Source organism: Cynocephalus volans, chromosome 13, assembly GCF_027409185.1.
Source record: "Cynocephalus volans isolate mCynVol1 chromosome 13, mCynVol1.pri, whole genome shotgun sequence".
Classification (NCBI taxonomy): Eukaryota; Metazoa; Chordata; class Mammalia; order Dermoptera; family Cynocephalidae; genus Cynocephalus; species Cynocephalus volans.
In genome coordinates, this window is record NC_084472.1 from 31,028,327 (window position 1) to 31,049,950 (window position 21,624).

General features: G+C 39.8%; 1 protein-coding gene across 8 annotated transcripts in view; it reads left to right on the forward strand.

The window, feature by feature from the left end:
* MAPRE2 (microtubule associated protein RP/EB family member 2) overlaps window positions 1–21,624 on the forward strand; it is a 148,022-nt gene that overhangs the window by 40,313 nt on the left and 86,085 nt on the right. For 3 of the 8 annotated variants that reach the window (XM_063076897.1, XM_063076900.1, XM_063076898.1), the window contains exon 1: window positions 13,963–14,226. The exons of 4 other annotated variants lie outside the window; for them this stretch is intronic. In XM_063076897.1, coding sequence (XP_062932967.1) covers window positions 14,108–14,226 — 119 coding nt within the window. In that variant the 5' untranslated portion in view covers window positions 13,963–14,107. Of the gene's footprint in view, window positions 1–13,962; window positions 14,227–21,624 lie in introns of those variants that run through there. One more of the 8 variants, XM_063076904.1, reaches the window with a different exon arrangement.

Here is a 21,624-nt window from a genome sequence, read left to right on the forward strand (position 1 = left end):
GCAATAGAGCACCAACAGGGTGTTGCTGTTCTCTATTACTGCATAACAGTATACCCCAAACACACTAACTTAAAATAACCATTTTTTCATGTCTCCTTGTTTTGTGGTTGGGGAATTCAGGAAGGTTTTGGCTAGGCTGTTTGTCTCTGATCCATATATCCTTATAGTGCCAGCTGTGGGTTGGAGCTACATGATGCTTCTTCAGTCACGTCTTTGGAGGCTTGGTACTCTGTGGTCTTTCCCTTTCCTTTTCCCTCCCTTTCCCATGGTGTCTTATCCTCTGGGACTCTTCACATGACTTATACTTCCCACAGCATGGTGGTCCTAGGGTAGTCGAACTTTTCACAGGACAGCTGACTTCCAAGAGATAGAAGCAGAAGTTGCCAGTCATTCTAAGTTCTAGGTCAGGAACTGGTTGGCATCATTTCTACCAAAGTCTGTTGATCAAAGCTGCCGTGGGGATTCTATTGGAGGGGAAATAAATCCAACCTCTAGAAGGGAAGAGTGGCAAATTATAGCTAGAAGGGACAAGGAGGGAAACTAGGTTTATACCTCAAAATGTTACCTTGTAAGTCGTATTTACCCCTACTTTATAAATGAAGAAGCTGAGACTAAGAGAAGTTAAGTAATTTGGCCAAGATTATGCAATTTGTAAATACCAGCACCTGGATTCAAATCCAAGTCTGTATTAATCAAAACCACAAACTCTTTCTACATTCATATTCTTTTCTTTTGTGCAAAATATAGTAAATATACAACTTACACTACATCTTCTTAATTCTAAAGTGCTATCTTTAATAAAGAGGATACCATCGCTCCTCTACCCCCTACCCCATATTGCAGCTCTTATTTTAGAAAATCCTAGAGAAATATTCTAAATGACCTGGCTTGGGTCATAAACCTGTCCCTGAGCCAATCCTTAGGGCAAGGAAGATGGACTGTTGCAATTGATCAGCCCCACTAGAACTACAAGGCTTGAAGAAATATTTCCCAGAAGAAGAAGGAGCAGATATGATAATGTTCACCATGCATGCTCTTGGTACTAAGTGCCATTACTTCTCATTTATAATGATTCTCTTGTATCCTTGAAGGTTGATAGGATCCTCCAGAAGAGACTGGAATTGTGGGCTGAGGGTAAGGGTATGAAGAAAGGCTGTGTATAGGGGTGTTAATCCCAAGAATTGATTCTAGATCTATCAGCTAACTATTAACTCATTGTGTCTCCTTAGATGTTAAGACTAAGAACTGTTTTGATTTCCCAGGAGTCTGATTCATTTATATAGAAGCTAGATGGAAGCTTCTTGAAGGTGACCCATTATGTTTTGGTATACTATACTCTAGTTGGACCCTTCATGTTCATGTTCTATAGATGTTGATTGGTTGCAAATTGAAGACATGAAGATACTTGGCATTCTAAGCTCTTGAGGAAACAAAATATAGGCTCTCATTAAAACATTTCTGATGGAAGCTTATTCTTCATGACTTCCAGTTGCATTCTTTTCTTTTTCTAATGAAGTAAGCTGCTTTAATTTTCTTTTTAAACATTCTATTTGGATGAGGTCAGAAATTGGGGGATTTTTCTTCCATTACTCACACTGCTTCCCAGCTGCTGGCCTCATGTTCCCTCCACACGCTGTAGAGGAGCCATCCATGAGCCCTAATAGTTCTGCTGCGGTGCTCACCAGATGTGACAGAGAAGCTCAGGAAGACCCTTGCTCCCAGTGTCCCTAGTTCCACTGGATGGCCTTGGTTCTGAGCAGCTCTGAAACTCTGAAGCCACGGCACCTCATAGAACAACTATTTTCCCATCTTCTCCTGGCTTCCTATTTCTATTAAAGGGTCTTTTCACACAGTTTGGACTTTTTAATATCAAAGTCAGAAATAAAGCCCACTGGGTTAGTTGACTTGCGAGAACCCCAAGGAAATCTCTTGAAAGCTTCTGAGTCATCTGGAAGATTATTTGTTATTGGTACTTAGGGTCTCTTCATTTTTCTTGCCGTCCAACTGAGCCCAAGGTGTCTTTCATCCCTTCTTAGTTGTCCTACCCAGTTACTTCAACAAGATGTGTTTCATTTTAACATGGAAATAAAACGGGAAGTAAATAAAGGATTTTCATAAATTTGGGTGCGTTTCAGTGAGAGCATTTAAATAGGCATGTCTATAACTGGATAGTTGAATTATAACAGTCTTGGCGTAATGAAGATGAAAGTAGATTTTAGTTTTGAATACAAACACCAAAAAATGCTGATGGTTTCATCTCCTTCCAGAAGGTATCAAAGAAATGGACATTGCTAGCTGAGGCTTACTCAGAAATAAAATAATCACTATAAGGGTTAAGAAAATTATTTTTTCAACAAAGAAAAGCCCAGGACTGGATGGGTTCACTGCAGAGTTCTACCAAACCTTCAAAGAGGAACTGATACTGATTCTCTACAGACTGTTCCAAAAGATTGAAACAGAGGCCATTCTCCCAAACTCATTCTATGAAGCAAACATCACCCTGATACCAAAACCAGGCAAAGATACATCAAAAATAGAAAACTACAGGCCAATATCCTTGATGAATGGAGATACAAAAATCCTCAATAAAATATTAGCTAACGGAATACAGCAACACATACACAAAATTATACCCTATGATCAAGTGGGATTATTCCCAGGGATGCAGTGTTGGTTCAACATACACAAATCAATAAATGTGATACACCACATCAAAAAAGCAAAGACAAGAACCATATGATCATCTCTATAGATGCTCAAAAAGCATTTGACAAAATTCAACATTCGTTCATGATAAAGACTCTGTACAAGTTAGGTATAGATGGAAAGTATCTCAACACAATTAAAGCCATATATGATAAGCCCACTGCCACTATCGTTCTGAATGTGAGAAAGCTGAAAGCTTTTCCGTTAAGAACAGGAACTAGACAAGGATGCTCACTCTCATCACTCCTAGTCAACATAGTGTTGGAAGTCCTAGCCAGAGCAATCAGAGAAGAGAAGGAAATAAAGGGCATCCAGTTTGGAAAAGATGAAGTCAAACTGTCCCTGTTTGTGGATGATATAATCCTGTATATTGAACAGCCTAAAGCCTCTACAAAACTCCTAGAGTTTATAAATGATTTCAGCAAAGTTGCAGGATACAAAATCAACACACAAAAATCAGTAGCATTTCTATACTCCAACAGTGAACATGCAGAAAAAGAAATCAAGAAAGCTAGCCCATTTACAATAGCCACCAGAAAAATAGAATATTTAGGAATAAAGTTAACCAAGGATGTGAAAAATCTCTACAGTGAGAATTACAAACCACTGTTGAGAGAAATTAAAGAGGACACAAAAAGATGGAAAGATATGCCATGCTCTTGGACTGGAAGAATTAACATTGTGAAAATGTCCGTATTACCCAAAGTGATCTACAGATTCAGTGCAGTCCCCATCAAAATTCCGATGACATTTTTCTCAGAAATGGAAAAAACTATCCAGAAATTTATATGGAATAACAAAAGACCACACATAGCCAAAGAAGTTTTGAGCAAAAATAATAATAAAGCTGGAAGCATAACACTACCTGACTTTAAACTATATTACAAAACTATAATAACCAAAACAGCATAGTACTGGCATAAAAACAGACACATGGATCAATGGAATAGAATAGAGAACCCAGAAATCAACCCATACACCTATAGCCATCTGATCTTTGACAAAGGCACCAAGTCTATACACTGGGGAAGAGACTACCTCTTCAGCAAATGGTGCTGGGAAAACTGGATATTCATATGTAGAAGAATGAAACTAGACCCGTACCTCTCACCATATACCAAAATCAACTCAAAATGGATTAAAGTATTAAATATACAGCCTGAAACAATCAAACTCCTTAAAGAAAACATAGGGGAAACACTCCAGGAAGTAGGAGTGGGTACAGACTTCATGTATACGACCCCAAAAGCACAGGCACCTAAAGGAAAAATAAACAAAAGGGGTTATATCAAACTAAAGAGCTTCTGCACAGCAAAAGAAAATCAACAGAGTGGGAGAAAATGTTTGCAAAATATACCTCTGACAAAGGATTAATATCCAGAATATACAAGGAACTCAAAGAAATTTACAGCAAAGAAACAACCCAATTAAAAAATGGGTAAAGGAGCTGAATAGGCATTTCTCAAAGGAAGATATATGAATGGCCAACAGACACATGAAAAAATGCTCAACATCACTCAGCATCTGGGAAATGCAAATCAAGACCACTTTAAGATACCATCTCACTCCAGTCAGGATGGCTAATATTCAAAAGACTGAGAATGATAAGTGCTGGCGAGATTGCAGAGAAAAAAGAACTCTCATACGCTGTTGGTGGGACTGCAAAATGGTGCAGCCTCTATGGAAAATGGTATGGAGGTTCCTCTCAAACAATTGCAGATAGATCTACCATATGACCCAGCTATTCCACTGCTGGGAATATACCCAGATGAATGGAAATCATCATGCCGAAGCGATACCTGTACTCCAATGTTTATTGCAGCACTATTCACAATAGCCAAGAGTTGGAACCAGCCCAAATGTTCATCATCAGATGAGTGGATAAGGAAACTGTGGTATATCTGCACAATGGAATTGTACTCTGCTATAAAAAAGAATGAAATACTATCATTCGCAATGACATGGATGGACTTAGAAAAAATTATATTAAGTGAAACACATCAGGCACTAAAAGAGAAATACCACATGTTCTCACTTATTTGCGGGAGCTAAAAATAAATAAACACACAAACAAAGGGTGGGGGGAAGAAGACAACAATCACAACAATTCCTTAAACTCTTTTAAGAGAAGTGAACAGATATGATGTGGAGGTGGGGGAGAGAGGAAGGGAGAAGAGGAATGAGTAAAGGGTCATTAAAATCAACTACAGTGTTTATTGAGAAGTTAAAATAAAAAATATATATTTTTTCCTCCAGCAATCACTTATACTGCTAACCCCCAAATCCTAGTATTTCTTCTTCCCTCCTCCTCCCTTTTCCTTAACTGTAATTTTCAACTCCTATGCCTCCACTTCTACTAATCCCTCACTCCCGTGAATACTGCTCTCTTGTGTAGCGTCCCATCTCTTAGTCCTTTCTGTTCTCTCTGCTTCTCAGCCTTCGTCTGGCTTTACCTCCTTGCTCCCTACACAGAATTACCTTCACAGTAGTGATGTACAATCTCCTGCCTCTGTGTCTTGCTGACTCATCCCTGCCACTCCCCAATCCTGGATTCTGCATGCTTCTGCCCAGGTTAATCAGACCCTAGTGGAAGGCAGGCTGAGCTAGTAAAAAAAAGAATGACGCCTTTAACATCTGGCAGGTGGGTTCATGCACAGCTCTGCCACTTCCTGGCTGGTGACCTAGCTAGATATTTAACTGGTTATCTCCTGCTGTGGATTGAGTGTCCCACCAAAACCCATTGAAACTCGACCCCCATTGTAACAGTGCTAGGAGGGTGGGAAATCCAATTATGGTATTTGAAAGGTGGGACCTTTAAGAGGTGATTAGATTGTGAGGACTGTACCCTCTGAATAGGTTGATCCATTCATGGAGTATTGGGTTGATAGTTTAATGGGTTGTCATGGGCATGCTTCTGATGGTTTTACAAGGAGAGCGAGTGAGATTTCTCTAGCCATGTAACACCCTGTGTTGCTGTAGAGAGTCAGCAAGAAAAAGGCCCTTACCAGATGTGCCTCCTGGACTGTGGATTTCCCAGCCTCCAAAATTGTAAGAAATTTCATTTCTTTGTATATTGCCTAATTTCAGGTATTCTATTATAAGCAACAGAAAATGGACTGATATACCTCCTCTGACAAATGGGACTTAGAATAGCCACTTGCTTGTACATTTCTGTGAGGATTAAAATACTTATTGTAAGACATAGTCCATAAAAAGTAATCAAATATTAGATGTTACTATCGTTAGAGAATATTTCATATTGTGCCAACACTGCTAATACTACTACAAATGAGTGTTTTCTAATTTTGGTTTTAAGCCGAAGTCTTTATGATCACCTTTCAAAGCCTGTGTATTCTGGTCCCTGTGTGCATCTCCCACACCCACCTCTCCACCTCCCTGCAGTGTGCACATGTGCACACTCACTTTGCTGCAGACAACCCTGACTTCCTTATTGTTTCTCAGTCAAGTTATGTTCCCACCTCAGTGCATTTACACTTGCTGTTGTCCTTGCCTAGAACATTTTTCCTTTTGATATCCATATGGTTCTGTCCCTCACCTCCCTTAGGTCATTCATTAAATATCACCTTTTCAGAAATGTCTACCCTGTCCCCCACCATTTAAAATTACAACACCCTTCCTTGCTCTGTTTGTCTTTATAGTATTTACAACCATCTGACACACTATATATTTTATTGTCTTCTCACCCCATCGCTTATATATGTTCATACACTCAAGTGTAAGTTCCATGAGGGCAGGGAGTTTTAACTAGTTTGTTAATTTCTGCATCTCCAATGCCTAGAATAGTTCCTAGCACACAGTGCTCAATAAAAATTTGTTGAATGATGGTTGAGCTCTAATTAAAGTATTACTGCCTTAGTGAAGCTTTTCCTGGTTTATCTAGGCATGGTTATTTTCTTTTCTGTATTCCTGTGGTACTTAATGCATTCTTCAATTATAACATCTATCACATTGTATTTTTATGGAAAACATATTGAAAGCTCTTGTATTAAACAAGATGGTAAAATTCAAAAGTACATTTTTATTTAATAGACTGAAACCTCACATTGAACAGATTTGATTGAATGATTACAGAAATCATAATGCTCTGTGAGTATTCTTAAATTGCTTTCATATTATATTCTGTGAGTTATTCCATAAAGTTAAGTCCAAGCTTGAGCAAAACCTAAGAAAAAGCAAATTAGAAAATAAATTCTAACACACAGAGAAATCTTATATAATGGCATGTTCTATGTTTTGATATTATGAAAACCTTGCTATTTTGCTAGCAAATAGAGAGGGGACTTGCAAAAATCTGTCTTCTGAACATATCAGCACAGCAATAAATGTGGCCAATAAATTTGCAAAGACACATAATCTCAAAAGTCAATTGTGCAGAAACATATCTGTGTAGGTTGGTTTTGAAGAGGGCTTTTCTTCAACTGAGGGAAAGCATTATTCACTAATTTTTCTTAAATAAAATTACTATTATTTAAAACACAGGGAGCAGGTACCCATCACAAAATTCTCATTAGATCCAGAGGAAGAACTAATAAAATCTTCCTATGCCTCTGGATTAAAGTTTGTGAGCAAGGACCAATCTCAAATACATGTTTATGCCACCAATGTGATTTCAGGACCAGTGTCACTGGCTGGCCAATCATGTATTTATTCACTGCTATCCTTTTGGGTGTGATGCATATTTTAAGTCATTGATTGATAACCTGCACCTAGCCTTCCCTCCTGGAAAATATCTTAGGACATACACATAGGAGAAATGACCTGTCCCAGGGCAGCAGAGGTGACTGCTAAGTGGAATCTTCTGTCTGTATTTGGAGTGATAATGATCTAAAGAAGCCCCCATCTAAGGTGGTGTGACAACTGTGAATGCCTTTGACAGCAATGATTATCAGCTTCACATTTTAAGCTGGAAAAGACATTTGTGATGAGTAGACGCTTCTGAAATGGAATCAGGACTAACATCTGTCCTTGGTTAGTGAATTCCTATCTTCTCTATTATTATATTTTAGATTTCTCAAATCCAAGGCAATGCAAAAATCCCTGTTCTAGATGAACCTTATGTGTTATAGAAGGAGAGAGACAATTATTTCTGCCAATACGTGATTATTGGTGTTCTCTTGCCTAAATCCTAAGAGAAATGTGATGGTGCTATAATTTAAGAACTCTGAAAATTAAAGTTTGGACTATGCCCAGTTCAGTCTTCCTCAATTGGACCTGTGTGCCGGGTCTTGCTGCTGGTTTCCTTTTTCGCTCATTGTTCTCATTCCTCTGGCTCTGTGTCCTTTGGGTCTGTCTTAGAAATCCTGTTCTCCATATATGCATTTAAAATTTTTGTTTTACTTTTTTTTTGGTGGATCCCAACCCCACTAGAATGTCAGCTTAAAGGTAGGATCAGTTCATCTGATGCCTAACAGGTGTTCGTTAATTAACATGTTGACCCCTACATACATGACCCTTGATTTAGTATCTCTTCCTTCCTTGAATATCTTGGTTGGGTTAGAATATTCATGATTTTACAAAGAATTGCAGGTTTTATTGCTTGTTGAAAGATTTCCTTATTTTCAGTAATCATTGATGGGTCTGATCTTAAATCCAGCCTCTTAAATATCTTTGAGAATACTATATCAAATCTAGTAAACACTTCTCTGCCCATATTTGATTCAAACTTTCTGTGACATTTGGCCCTAGAGACCTCTCCCTCTCCTGTGAAAGCTGCTTATCCCCTGGCCCATGAAACCAGTCCTTCCTGTGATTTGCCCCACTAGGCAAAATCCTTCACAGTCTCTATCCACAGGTTTTTCTTCTATCACTCAGCCCTTCAAGCATTCCATCTCAGGTCTTCTCTTTCTCCCTAAATGAGAGCACCATAGCATCAGTGATCACTTATGATATAATTTCCTCCATATAATATGCATCTCCAAGTCAAACCTATCTCATAAGATCAAGACCCATATATTCTCTTATTCCACAAATACTTAATGAACACCCACTATGTGTGAAGCCTGTTAACCACTACAATGTCCTACAGGTACTTCTCTACGTCCAAAACACATTATGAGAAACCTTCTTCCAAAAGAACAATTTAATCCGTATTCCTTACCTTGATAAATGATACCATTATCCACTTGGTCAGCCAGGCCATAAACCTGAGACTCATTTGAGATCTCTTTCTCCTTCACTACCCACATGTCTCCTTAACTCCCATGCATGACTGTGCCCACATCCAGTTAGTCACCAGATCCTAACAGTAATACCCTCTAGATATCTTAAATCTGTGTTTTCTTCTACCCCCCCACCCCCCGCCTTGGCCTCTGTCTTAGTTTAGGTCTTCATCACTGTTTGGCCCATTCTGATCTTCTTCAATATATCCTCCGTACTACTGCCAGCACCTGACCTTCTTGACATGCAAATTTCACCGTTACTATCCCTTCCTACAACATTTCATGGTTCCAGATCACCTTCAGATTGAAGATCAAGCTCCTTAGCTTGGCCATAAGGCCTTTCTGCCCCTTGGTCCGTGCCGCATTTCCTGCTCCTGTGAACTCTGCTCTCTGTCCGTACTCAACAACCTGCTGTTTGCCAGAAACATTGCACCCTTCTCTACCTCTTTACCTAAAGAGGTATCTGCTTGAAAAGCCCTCTGCACTGCCGTTCCTCTTTTAAATGACAGCCTAGCCTAATGGATAAGCATATGAACTTTGGGGCCAATAAAACCTGACAACCTGATATCCAATCCTGGACAAGTTGCTTCTCCTCTTTGAGCCTCAGTTTTCTTGTTAGGGTTGTTGTGAGAATCAAATCAAATATTTGTTGAATAAATTAATCAATTATATATTCATTTAGTGGCTACTACCTGCTACATCCTCCTCTAGGAATTGCAGATATAACAGTGAACAAAACAGTTGGAGCCCCTGTCCTAAAGGACCTTATACTCTGTCTGGTGCATAGGAAGTGAACAAAAAAGGTTACTATTATTACTCATCTAAGACATCAGCTACATGGGAGAACTTTCAGGTCTACTTCCCAGTTTCCATTCTGAGTTAGGTGCTCATTGTCTATGGTCCCATGTCACCCTCAGTGGTACTACCATTATAGCACTGTGCATTGTATCATAATGGCTGATTATTTTATCTCATTTACTCACAACCCTGGTAATTCCTCCAGGTCAGAACTGAAGAGTTTTCTTCTTGTTTTACTAGCTCCTAGTATACAAGAAAGCCAGTTCTAAGTGTCAAATGAATGAATAAATGTTTTAAGGTATGCCTAACATATTATTTAAAAATAATATCATCTACTGCTTATGAGCATTTGCTATATAGCCAGACACTGTAATTGCTTTAAATACATCATGTAATTTAATTTCTACAGCAACACTGTGAACCAATACCTACTTTATAGATGTGGAAACTAAATGTTAGAGAGGCAAAGTAACTTTCCAAGGTCAGAGCCAGCAGGTGGTAAAGTCAAGCCTGGTACCCAGGTCTGCCTGACTCCAGAGCCCCTATTTTAATAATGATGCTTGATGAGAGGAGCCATTTCTCCATGAGCAGTGGGAGATATAGGACAATGGTCTGAACACTTTAAGTATACCTGTGTAGATAAGACAAAACCTTAATTCACAGTCAGATTTACAAACATATTTAGGCAAAGACATTTTAGCCTAGTTATATTTTTTTTTTCTGTAATGTTCTGGGTGATTCTCCCCACCCTGCTGGGGAATGGGGAACCAGAAATAGTTTTAAACTTTCCATTTCACAGTATTACAGCCTCTTTCACTTTAGATTATCTTTGGATGGCTCCATCTCTTGGACAAATATTCAGTCTTTTAGATGTCCTTCCTCTCCCTAGCCCCTCTGCAAGATGGTGTCTGGAGGAATAGGTGTGTAGGACTTGTAGAAACACAAGAGGGTAGGAGAGTATGGGCCTTCTGGTCTCATGCTGGTCCTTGGGTTTGCTGAGGAGCAGCTGGTCTGACCTGGTTCATGGGCATTCTGCTGGCATCCTGTGCCGAACCCTTCAGCAGCTGTACCTCCCTACAGACTTGGCCCTGGGCACCGTGTAGCTTCCTCAGAACTGCTTTTTTCTCCAATTTGAGCTCATCTGCAAAAGTTCCACACTGTGGACCCAAGTCAAACATCCTTTTGCCTTTGTCATGATGACATTCCTCACCGCAAACTCAGCTCTCCAATAGCACTGTCCACTCAACCTCCTGCTTATTCCCTACAGGACAGACAGAAACTTCTAGATACTTTTGCACACTTCGTGCTAACAAAAGGAGAGTCTGAGAGTCTATTTCAAGCCTACCCCTAACCATACCAAGCCACTGATTTCAGTCTTTACTGTGATGGGGCTGCACTTTGGGAAGGGGGGTGTTGGGAAGACCGTCTTCTGTTGTTGTTGATGAAACATAATTGATTGTACATATCTGTAGGGTACCATGTCGCATATTGACACCTGTGTGCAATATGTGATGCTCAAATCAGGATAATTAGTAAATTCAACATTACACAATGTAATCATTTTTTGTGGCCCTTTACCAATTTCTCACTAATCCCCCTTTAAAAAGGCAGTCATTTCCTAGAGACCCAAATGGGAAGGGAGGCAAAAGAAAGTCCCTTAGGTTTTGGCTTTGTCCTCAGCCAATCTAACACCTCCCTTCTAAGACCTGAGACTGGAGATGGGAGAACTAGCTTTGTCCTACATTCATCTGCTTTGTCCTGTACTCAGTTGGGCATAGAAAGATCTGGCTCTTCTCTCCCTCTTCCTGTATTTTCTGCACTTTCTCTATATCATATCATCTTCCTTTCCAAAGTAGAATTTGCCCTCCCCTTTTCCCTGGGGCTAAACTGGAGAATGGCTGCCAGGTAACCTGATTTATGGGGAGAGGAATGAAAACACATCTGTTTAATATTTTCAAATTATTACCCGTTACCCCTGCATCTTGGAGGGTAATCACTGGTCTCTGGAGCTCTCGGGGTCCCTTTATAGTAGTGTGGCTCAGAGCAGTCGTAGAGGAAGATTTACAAGGGCTCTTAGACACCTCCTTCACCTGACTCACTACCCCTCCCCTTTTAGCCCATCAACCCAAATTCTTGGCCATTGTTCCTTCCTTCATGAGCAGGCTAGAAACAAAGTGGGAGTATTCTCTCCACAAAATTAGTTGGGATAATCAATGCACTATACATTCAAATTCTGACAAGTTTAGTTCTCATGATAATACTAATTATGTCTAACATATTACTTAAATATGGGATTATGGAAAAATAAGCTGTATTAAGAATCCAAATTGAGAAGATATACTCTGAAAACATTAAATATTTGATTTGTAGACTGTGCCTTTCAACTTTAGACTGTCCCCAAAGAAAGGAGAAGCTTTTGTGAAAGGGAACAAATTAGTAAGGAAATAACAGGGGGGTCAAGTAACCAAAATAGTAAGAGGAAGCATAGATCTTTGTACGAATGACTACACTCTCATGCCCCTTTACCTCATTGTGCAATGTGAGGCTTGGTGTGTATCTCTTGTATTTAGATATTTATCTGTGTTCCTTGTAAATCTTATGTCACAACTGGATTTTGATTGTATGAGAAAAAACAAATCTTACATAAACTGAAATGTGGATGAAGGAATCAACTAGTGCACTGTGAACTAACTGGAGAAGCAGAAAATAAAATTATTAAAATAATATCCCAAACGGAGAGGATAAAATAGAAGGAAAAAAAAAGAGGCCCTTTAGTTTGAGATTATCATTACCATCTGGGTTGTGAAACATTCGATTCTAATTCCAGAAGCCTGATACCAGAAATAAGTTATTACCAGGGACATATGCTGGAGAATTGTCAGGAATGACAAAGTTTTTACTTGTTTTTGATATCTGTATCACAAAATGATAAGCTGATAAACCATACAATGATGTGAAGGAGTGAGCCATAGCCTAGTAGTTCCACATATGTTTACGTTGTGTCTTTTACACTCTAGTCCTTCTTCCCTTCCCACCCCACAGAAGGTCAGAGGCCACTGCAAGAAGCAGAGAATCCTTCAAACTCTCCTCTTCTTTTCTGGAGGAGAGCATGGACACATTTGGAGTCTGTTCAGAGTTTATAATTTAATCCATAGACTTTGCACAGTACTAGCAGTTCTATTCACACCTATCTTTTCACAATGGTCATGTTGGGAGTATACCTGAAGTACTTGATTCTTACCTTGATCTATATTTGAGCTCACATTATATACAGATCATTTCTGTCCAGTCACAGTGATTAAAGCATGTCACTTTGAAGTTGCAGTTCACCACTTCCTAGCCATGTGACCTTAAGCAATTTATTGAATCTGACAAGTTTACTCATCTTTAAAATGGGGATAATAATAGTACCTGCCTCATAACCAATGTATTTGGAAATGCATTACAGTTCTGTTCTACAGAACAGCTTGAATGTTGAGGTTTTCCAGTTGTTTAATTCAAATCATAATAGACTAAATGGCAAGGGATCAATTATCTGTATCAGGAGGCAGTATAAAGAATTTGAACTGGGTGACTTGGGTAACTGATGTTCTAAAATGGTGGTTATCTTTTTTTAAAAATCATATTTGGGGATTCTTTTGTACAGAAAATCTCTTAATTTGCAATCTTTAATCCCCACATTATTAAAGTAAAGGCTACATTGATTAGAAGAAAATACAGCTTCCTCTTTGGCTTTTTTTTTTTTTTTCTTTTTCGGCTTCTTTTAGGGAGGAGGTTGCTGCTGTTTGGCAAATGGAGGAATAAACTACAAATTTTAACCCCTTAGTCTGATACCTTTTCAAAAAGCTGGCCATTAGGTCTTTTTTAGATTTTTCTGAATCCTGACCAAATTTAATTTTCATGGCATAAGGACATGGTATTGAATGGGTTAAAGGGTCTCCCACACCCGCTTGCATGAACCCTTCTTTTGTGTACACAGCTGCAGTTGGAGCACGGGTAGGAAAGGAAACGATGAGAGGAAGAGCTGGTTTCAGACAAGGAGAGTCTGCGAGGGGGGCTACGGGGTGGCCTGGGGTCTTACATGCCAGATGTAGGCCTGCCCGGTGCCTGCCTGGAGCTGCTGGCGCACTCACGCCGCAGCCCTGTGCGAATTGAGCGGAGGTGATGAGTTAGCGCGTTGCTATGGTGACGGGCTGGACCACGTGACCTGGGTGCTGCTGCCGGCGCTCTGACGTCAGAGGCCGGGAGGGCGGGGACGCGGGAGGGCGGGGCCGGAGCTGGATCCGGGAGAAGGGAGCAGCGAGCGGGCGGCAGGCACCGTCTGTGCGCGGAGCAGGCGAGCCGAGCCGGCGAGCGGGAAGACGCAGCCACCTTCCTCACCAGCCAGCCCACAGCGGTTTGTGCCCTTTCGCGGGAGTGCGCCAATGCCTGGGCCGACCCAAACCCTGTCCCCAAATGGCGAGAACAACAACGACATCATCCAGGATAACGGGACCATCATTCCTTTCCGGAAGCACACAGTGCGCGGGGAGCGTTCCTACAGGTAATGGGGCTGGCACCGGGAGCTGCGGCGGCCAGGGAACGCCACGGGGGCGCGCGGAAGTCCGGCCCGTTATATAATGGAGCAGGCTGTGGCTGCAGACGTGCGTTTGTGGCGGCAGTTGTGATTGTTTGGTATCTGTTTCCATGTGTCATGTTGGGTGTGCATTGAGGCTTCACGATTGCAGATGGAAAGCATTTTGTGAATAGGTTGGCTGCCTGCAAGGGGTCTCCCTCCATCTCTTTCCTTCCACATTGATAAAATGCATGCTGTTTTCCCTCCTCTCCCAACGGGAGACAGGCTGTAGCACTTCCTTCCCTCCTTCCCTTTTTTTCAGATTTTAAAGGAGCCGTTAGGTAGCTATGCCTGAAAACAGAAAATGGTAGGATGGCGAGGAAAACGTTTGCGCTCAACCTGGGGAGTGTGCAAAAGATGGAATCCTCTAGATTAAGCTGCAGTCTGTGATGTTAAACCGCCAGATTGATGGAGCTTTGTAAGAATTCTGCTCGCTGATTGGTGCAAGGATTGACAGCAGAGGTCACGGTGTCAGACGTTCACCAAAATTTTATGCATAAAATCCTAGGTTTATTAGAAAGAGCCTGGACTGCAACGGGCCTGGGGGGGGGGGGGAAACAGTGCTGTTATGCATTTTCTTAGGAGTTTCTGGCCTCCACATGGGTGGGGGAGCCCTTCCTTCTTATTTACAGGAGGAAGGTGATCCCTGGTTTTTTGCTGAGGTCTGATTTGAGGATGGGGCTGGTCTTGGTCATTGTGTTATGAGCCTTTTGATTAATGAATTGCCTTGCACGGTTGGCATCATTTTTACATTAACGTATCTGGCAATATGTTCCAGTAGATAAGCTCATTAAAATTGTTCGCATTGTTTGATAAGAATAACAATGTAATGGAGAACGCATCTAGAGTCTAAGGCAGCTCAAGCTAGACTTGAAGAGAGACTGATAGCTGTGGTCATATTTCCTCTGAAGGTCTTTTGTACTGGGGTAGTTATTTTTAAATATTACCTTGATAACCACTAACAATGCTTTTGCTTTGAGGCAGAGCACACATACCTTTAAAGCGCATCCTCTCAGCTAGTGAGCAACAGGAAATAACTTTTTTTTTTAAAAGCCTTCATCTAAACATTCAGATGGTATTATGGGGAATATCCTGTGTATAAATGTTGCATATCATAAAATAGGACTAAAAGTACCTCACTTCCTTTCTCTTTCACCAAAGAAACGCACTATTTATTGACTTTAAAAAAAATTATAAGCAACCTTTGCTCTGCCATCTCTGGCAGTTATATAAATACTTGGAGTTAATTTTGGCTGTGTCCATGAGGTCACCAAAATCTCATGCCTTATGGTTCCAACTAATGTGTTGACATGGCATCCTTACAGATTTCAAATGCTTGTTATTCTCTTAATGTAAACCAAAATTGATCCACAATTTCTGGGACTCTCCTTTTTGAGACTCTGTGATTGGAAAATTGGGCCCTTTCTCTCCTTACTACTCCACCTTTCTCCTCTGTGAATATCCCAAAGCCTAAAAATAGAATTTAAAAGCAAAAAACTTGAGTTGCTTTTAAATCTCGTTTATTTGAACTGTTCTTCTTGGTAATAAATTTGTAGCCCTCTTTTCCTAAATAATTTAATTTCTGCTGTGTAGGTAGCAGTTGCTTTTAAGACAGAGTTCGAATTTTACCACATGGGCCAAAATAAGTTGCCTGGTTGGGTTTTATTACTCATAGGAACTAACAGGAAGTGGCAATGGAAAATCATTTGACAGAAAGGTTAAGTGTTACCTTTTGGTGACAAATTATTGGTTTAAGATGAAATTTGACTTAACCTTTTTAATCCGATCCAAGTTATTATTTCTGTTTCCTTAATTATTTCCAGTTTGCTTTCTGAGTCCCTATAATGGTACCTGAAATTATATCAAAACAAAACAAATAAAACTGACTTTTAATAAAGATCTGGCTGAACAAATTAAGTCACTAAGAGATTCATTGTGTTCATATTTTATATAATAGGGTTACTGGATGCTATAGTGAGAGATGTCATAAGTTAAATGAAGAAGGAAGCCTCCAAAATTGCATTTGTATTGTATTATGCAAAGGGTGGACGTGGAGAAAGGCACACTTGGTGTTTTCCTTGGTCTGCTTTTCTTTCGAAGTGGATGACCAGAGTAATATAACTACCACCTACTTTTTTGGAGTAGTATAGTATAGGGAAAGGGAAGATGTGACACATTTTTCTGTCCAGGAAGCTTTCCATCACTATTTGGCATCCCAAGACTGTAATAATATAGCCATTAATCGCTGAGGAAACTTGGAAGGCACTTTGAAAGCCAGAATAGAGATTTAACCAAATGCAAGTTGTGTTTTGGCTGTAGGTTTGGTAGAGCCCTCAATAATGAGATGTGCTTGGAAGTTCTCCTTGAGAGGCCCAGGTAAGACCAGTGCTCTGGCAAGATCAAAGGGAATTCTCTTCCTGATTCCTTTGCTGACTCCTAGGTAACCCCCAGCAGGTTCTTTATCTTAGGCTCCATTTTCTATCTTTGCTTGTTACATATAAGGATATCTGGACCCGTTCTTGTAGAGACATTGTGAGGTTAACTTCAAACATTTAAAACAAATAATTTCTTAAAAGAAAAGACCTATGTAAATATAAGAATATTGTTGTTATTGAAAAGGGACTCTTCCAGGAGCTCTTGGATAAGAACACACCTCGCCTTGCTGGCAGCACAAGTGAGAGGAGGAGACACCTACAGCACAGAACGGTGCTCTTGAGCACTGTTAATGGGCAAGCAAGCGGTCACTCTTCGGAGGAGACATTGTGTAGCATTTGAGCTAGATTGTTCATAAGTAAAAGTCAAATGTGGCTCCTGACCCAGAAATCTTTAACCCAGATATCTGTTAGTGTAAACAGAGCTCATTTTCACATCCTGGAGTAGAGTGGGTGGGAAATCATTATTGAGACTAGAGTGCACTTTGATTACAAAAGCAAGTTTCCCTTAGAAAATTACCCCTGGATCGGTCATTTCAATTGAAAAGAGCAAGTGCAAAAAATGGCTCAGCAGAGTAGACATGTTTCCATGGCTCTCATCCACGACTGTGTGATTGCTGCCTCAGCTTCCTCACTACATTTGTGAATGCTAGAAATCCATATATTTTAAGGGCTGCTTAAAAAATAAATGTGGCATGGGCCATCAGAGGTGACACTGTATAATTCAAGAGTCGTGCTCTGGATCTCCCTGGGGTGAATGCCCCCCATAGCTCCTCTGTTTCATGCAGATGCTAGTCGGAAGTGAGATTTATTAACTGGCCCTGTGCCTACCACATCTTTGTTTGCATACTTAAGGCTTTTAAGAATGAGTGTATAAGTCTAGGGGACTGTTTCCACATGGGTGTTTGAACATGCAACTACAGTAGCATATGTTTCTGAATTCTTTAAAAAAAAAAAAAAAAAAAAAAAACTACTTGGCCCCAGGAAATGGACTGGAAAGAAAGGCAAAACTAAAAATTAAGCCTAAAACATTGGCTGTGACATCCAGCTTTGCCAATTTTAAAAAATGAACTGTTGATAGGGAAAACAAAGGAAATATCTTGTGTGTCTATACATAAAAGAGTGGTAGAAGCGTGTTTCATTCCATAGAACCTATTGTAACATGGCTCACTTTGACCAGAACATAGATTTCAGGTCACATTCCCCAAAACAGCAGCTATAGACAGCAAATGTCTAGCTTCATATGTCTCTGTTATGTACATGTTAGTATCATCTGGGTTTATACTGTCAGAGAGGATTTTGAAAATAGTGATTTTGTTCTTAATATTTTCCTTAGTGTTTGTAAAAATCAGAAGGTTACTTGACACTTTGGCTGTCCAATTTTGAAACTTCTTTCAGGCTCCTTTGTCACAGCTTCTGTTAATGGGATGATCTTCTGGGTGCTCTTGCTCTTGGGGAGAGGCTCACCCCTGCTCTGTAGCTGGTTGTCATGTCTGTTTACAATGAATTATCTTAGCAGGGCAGTGGTGTGAGGTTGTTCTCTGGAATTTAGAAGGTTGATTTCCTTATGCAGCATCTTTTCTATATTTATAAGGACCTCTTGAAGCTGCCTTGAATAATCCCTGAGATTAATGGAAGGGAAAATATTGGGACTAATCTAAATATTTCATTTGGTTTAGAGAATTAATTAATTTGACAAGTATTTGAAAGTATACTCTGGGCAAGGTCTGTGCTTCAAGGACCTTGAGTCCTAGCAAAGTCAAACTCATCAACAACTCATTTTGTAAGATTTACATTGCTGTCAATATTTTGCTTAGTCTGATAGCAAAAGTGGTTTTCATTTCCTGTACCACCATGACTCAAAAGGATAGAAAGATACCCTCAAGGCCAGTATGCTGTAGAAAGCTAAAAGATACTGTGGGAGATCAAACATTTTTGTGAAAAGAGTGTAGGCTTTAGAATCTGACAGAATATTCACTGGCCTGGCCAGGTGCGTGTTGGACAGTAGTGGAAAGTAAGGCAGGAGTATTGAAAGGCAGGCAAGGTAGTTGGAGCTTAAAATAGGAAATCACTGAAAGCTTATTAACTGGAAAGCAGCATAATGAAAACAGAGATACATGCTAGAATAGATTTCCTGTTTTGAAATGAGAGTTGAAAGGAGAATGGGGTCCACCAGTGCCCCATGCGGCAGCAACCAGAAATACCAGATAATACTTAATTTACCACAAGAGAGCTGAAGGCCCCTAAAGTATGGGGATCAGGATAAGGTAGATAGGTGTTCTTTGGCTCAGGACATCTTTCCCTGAGTAGGAGAAATGAATGTAGCTTTGCCCCATAATGAGACTGGTACTTAGGTCAGACAGAGAATTTGACATTTGCAGATACCCACTTCATAGCCAGCAGTCTAACTGTAAAGGGTGCAGTGCTTCTACTATTAGCAGTAACATGGAGTGCTTACACTATTATCCTGCCAAACTCAGAAGCAAGGTGTGTGGTACTTCGTTGCGAAGGATCCTCCCTTGTCATTTAATGCCAGAAAACGTACACATGTACCGATGACACAGCTCAGAATGCTCCATGAGACTCCAGGGCTAGTTCCCTTCACAGTTGGAAGGTGATCTCCCTGATGATGGCCTTTGGAGTGGACTGAGAGTTTACCCTGGATTGTGCATTTACCTCTGAATTTTGTCAATTTCACTTTAAGGGACAAATTGATTTGCTCCTCTCCTGTGAAGTGTTTTTTTCCACAATGAAATATGTTAGACTATATATGTTAGAATAGTTTCATTCTCAGGCCACTTTTCAGCGATCAGCCACTGTCATACTTAATTGGATATATCATTCTCGGCCATTATATTAAGCACTATTCCACATTCCGTTTTCCTATAACACCTCACACACATCCCTTTGGTATCATAAGAACATTCTTTCTTAGCTCATTTAAAAATTCTGATTATCAGCTCATTTAAAAGTTTGGATTATTTTAGTGTTACTGGCCATCAGTATTTATTATTACTTTAACAGAATTCTTTCAAGATGGAAATCTACAATTCATATAGGCAAAAAAAATTATATAACTTTTGCCTTATAGCATGAATCAAAGAAATTTCTCCTAAATATGACTTTTTAAATGCATCTTCAAAGATGATTTATTTTAATGAAAACAAATCATTTGTGAGGTAAAGATTGAACAGAGTTTTTATAGGCCATCAAGAAATAATTTCTTAGTAGGTTACTGAAAAAAACACTTGTACATTTTCCGTGTCAGATCTCCCCAGGCTAATTAGGATTTTACTCCCTTGAATCAGGACAGACTTTCTTAAAGCATTATTTTGTTTTTTCTAAAAGAGCAGATGTTGGTGATAGATACACAGGACAATCCAAGTTGATGGCACCTTTTAGTGATGGTGTCCTTTAATGTTTATCTAGTTAAGAAAACACAGCAAGAGCTTAGTCTTTCTGTTATTTCTAAGCCTCGCTTGGTACCGGCAGGTAAAGTGACTGTGCCAAACAAGTCTGATTTTGGCCACGACTTTGGAACAGAAAAGGAATAGGGCAAGAGATTTTAGAGGGAAGACTATGTGTTTATTACTTCAAAAAGATCATAGAAAAATGGAATTAAAGGATAATGCAAATTTTTCCATGATCTTTTTGAAGTAACACTGGTAAAGTGTGCATTAGTGGAAGTCTATAAACTTGTGATCTTTTTCCAACATCTAGTTTTAATATCAACACTGTTCTTCCTAAAGGCATTTTGGCTATTCATAAAATTCTATATAGGCTATTAATAAAATTCTATTCTATATTTGTATCCTGTGGAGATACAAATTTTAATTGTACACAGAATCGATCCTGAAGTTCACGGCCAGTGTTTGTTGCATAAGCCTGAAATGACTATGCTCTTCCTGTGAGGCACACTTTAGGTTTCTATAGTTCCATTTCATTTTTCTTAGAAGTAGTGTTCATTTTGTTTTGCTTTAAAGACATTAATTCTTTGTTCTTTATGTAGTGCAAAGCCCCTGGGAGGTTATTTGTCAAAAATGGTGGAGGCATTGATATCTCTGGGAGGCTTTCTTATGTTCACAGTTATACTTTGATTATAAACAGTGGTATCCTTCATTTAGAGCCCTCCTTGATTCCCTGCAAGGTTTTCATTTGGTGCTTTGCAAAGCGGGCTCCTCCCTTCCCCTGCCCCCCATTTACTCCCTTTTTGTCATTTTAGAATGCCAAAACATACATGTTTTCAGGTTGCTAATGTAATTTTTAAAATTCCCACTCTTGGATTTTACACAATTATTACTGTGTTAAAATTGAAGTGAAAATTCTTGAGTACACTTACTGAGTTCCATCTATAGGCTGCCCTCTGTGCTGGGCCCTTGGAATACAAAGATAAATGGTGCACAGGCCTTCCTGGAAAAAGCTCCGGAGGCCTGGACAGCAGGCGGGAGAGTGCCTGATGGGAGGGATCTGAGATGGAGAGGTACCCACACCTGTCCTGGAGGGTCCAGTGTCTTTAGTGTTCTTTCTCAAGGGTGGCTGTTGTTGGTTTAGAAGTCTTCACAATAAGTGTGATAGTTGTCTTAATAAAAGTAATTTTGTGATTATTGTGCTGATACAAGATTATCACTCCTATAATTTTCAAAAGCTTTCAGAAATGGAGCCTGTAAGTAAAAACCATGCTTGAACGTGTGTGTACCTTTCCATGACCTCTGTCTATGTTTTATTGGCATAGCTTTGAGGCACAAGTTTGAGCATCATGGAGTGACTCTTGTGGCTGGAAGGTCACTTTTGCAAAAAGCCACATGAAGAAAAGTCTTATTTCTTTTGATCCCCCAGTTTTTATATTTGTATTGGCCATCACTAGGTTGAAAATAGTGCAATATACTATTACATA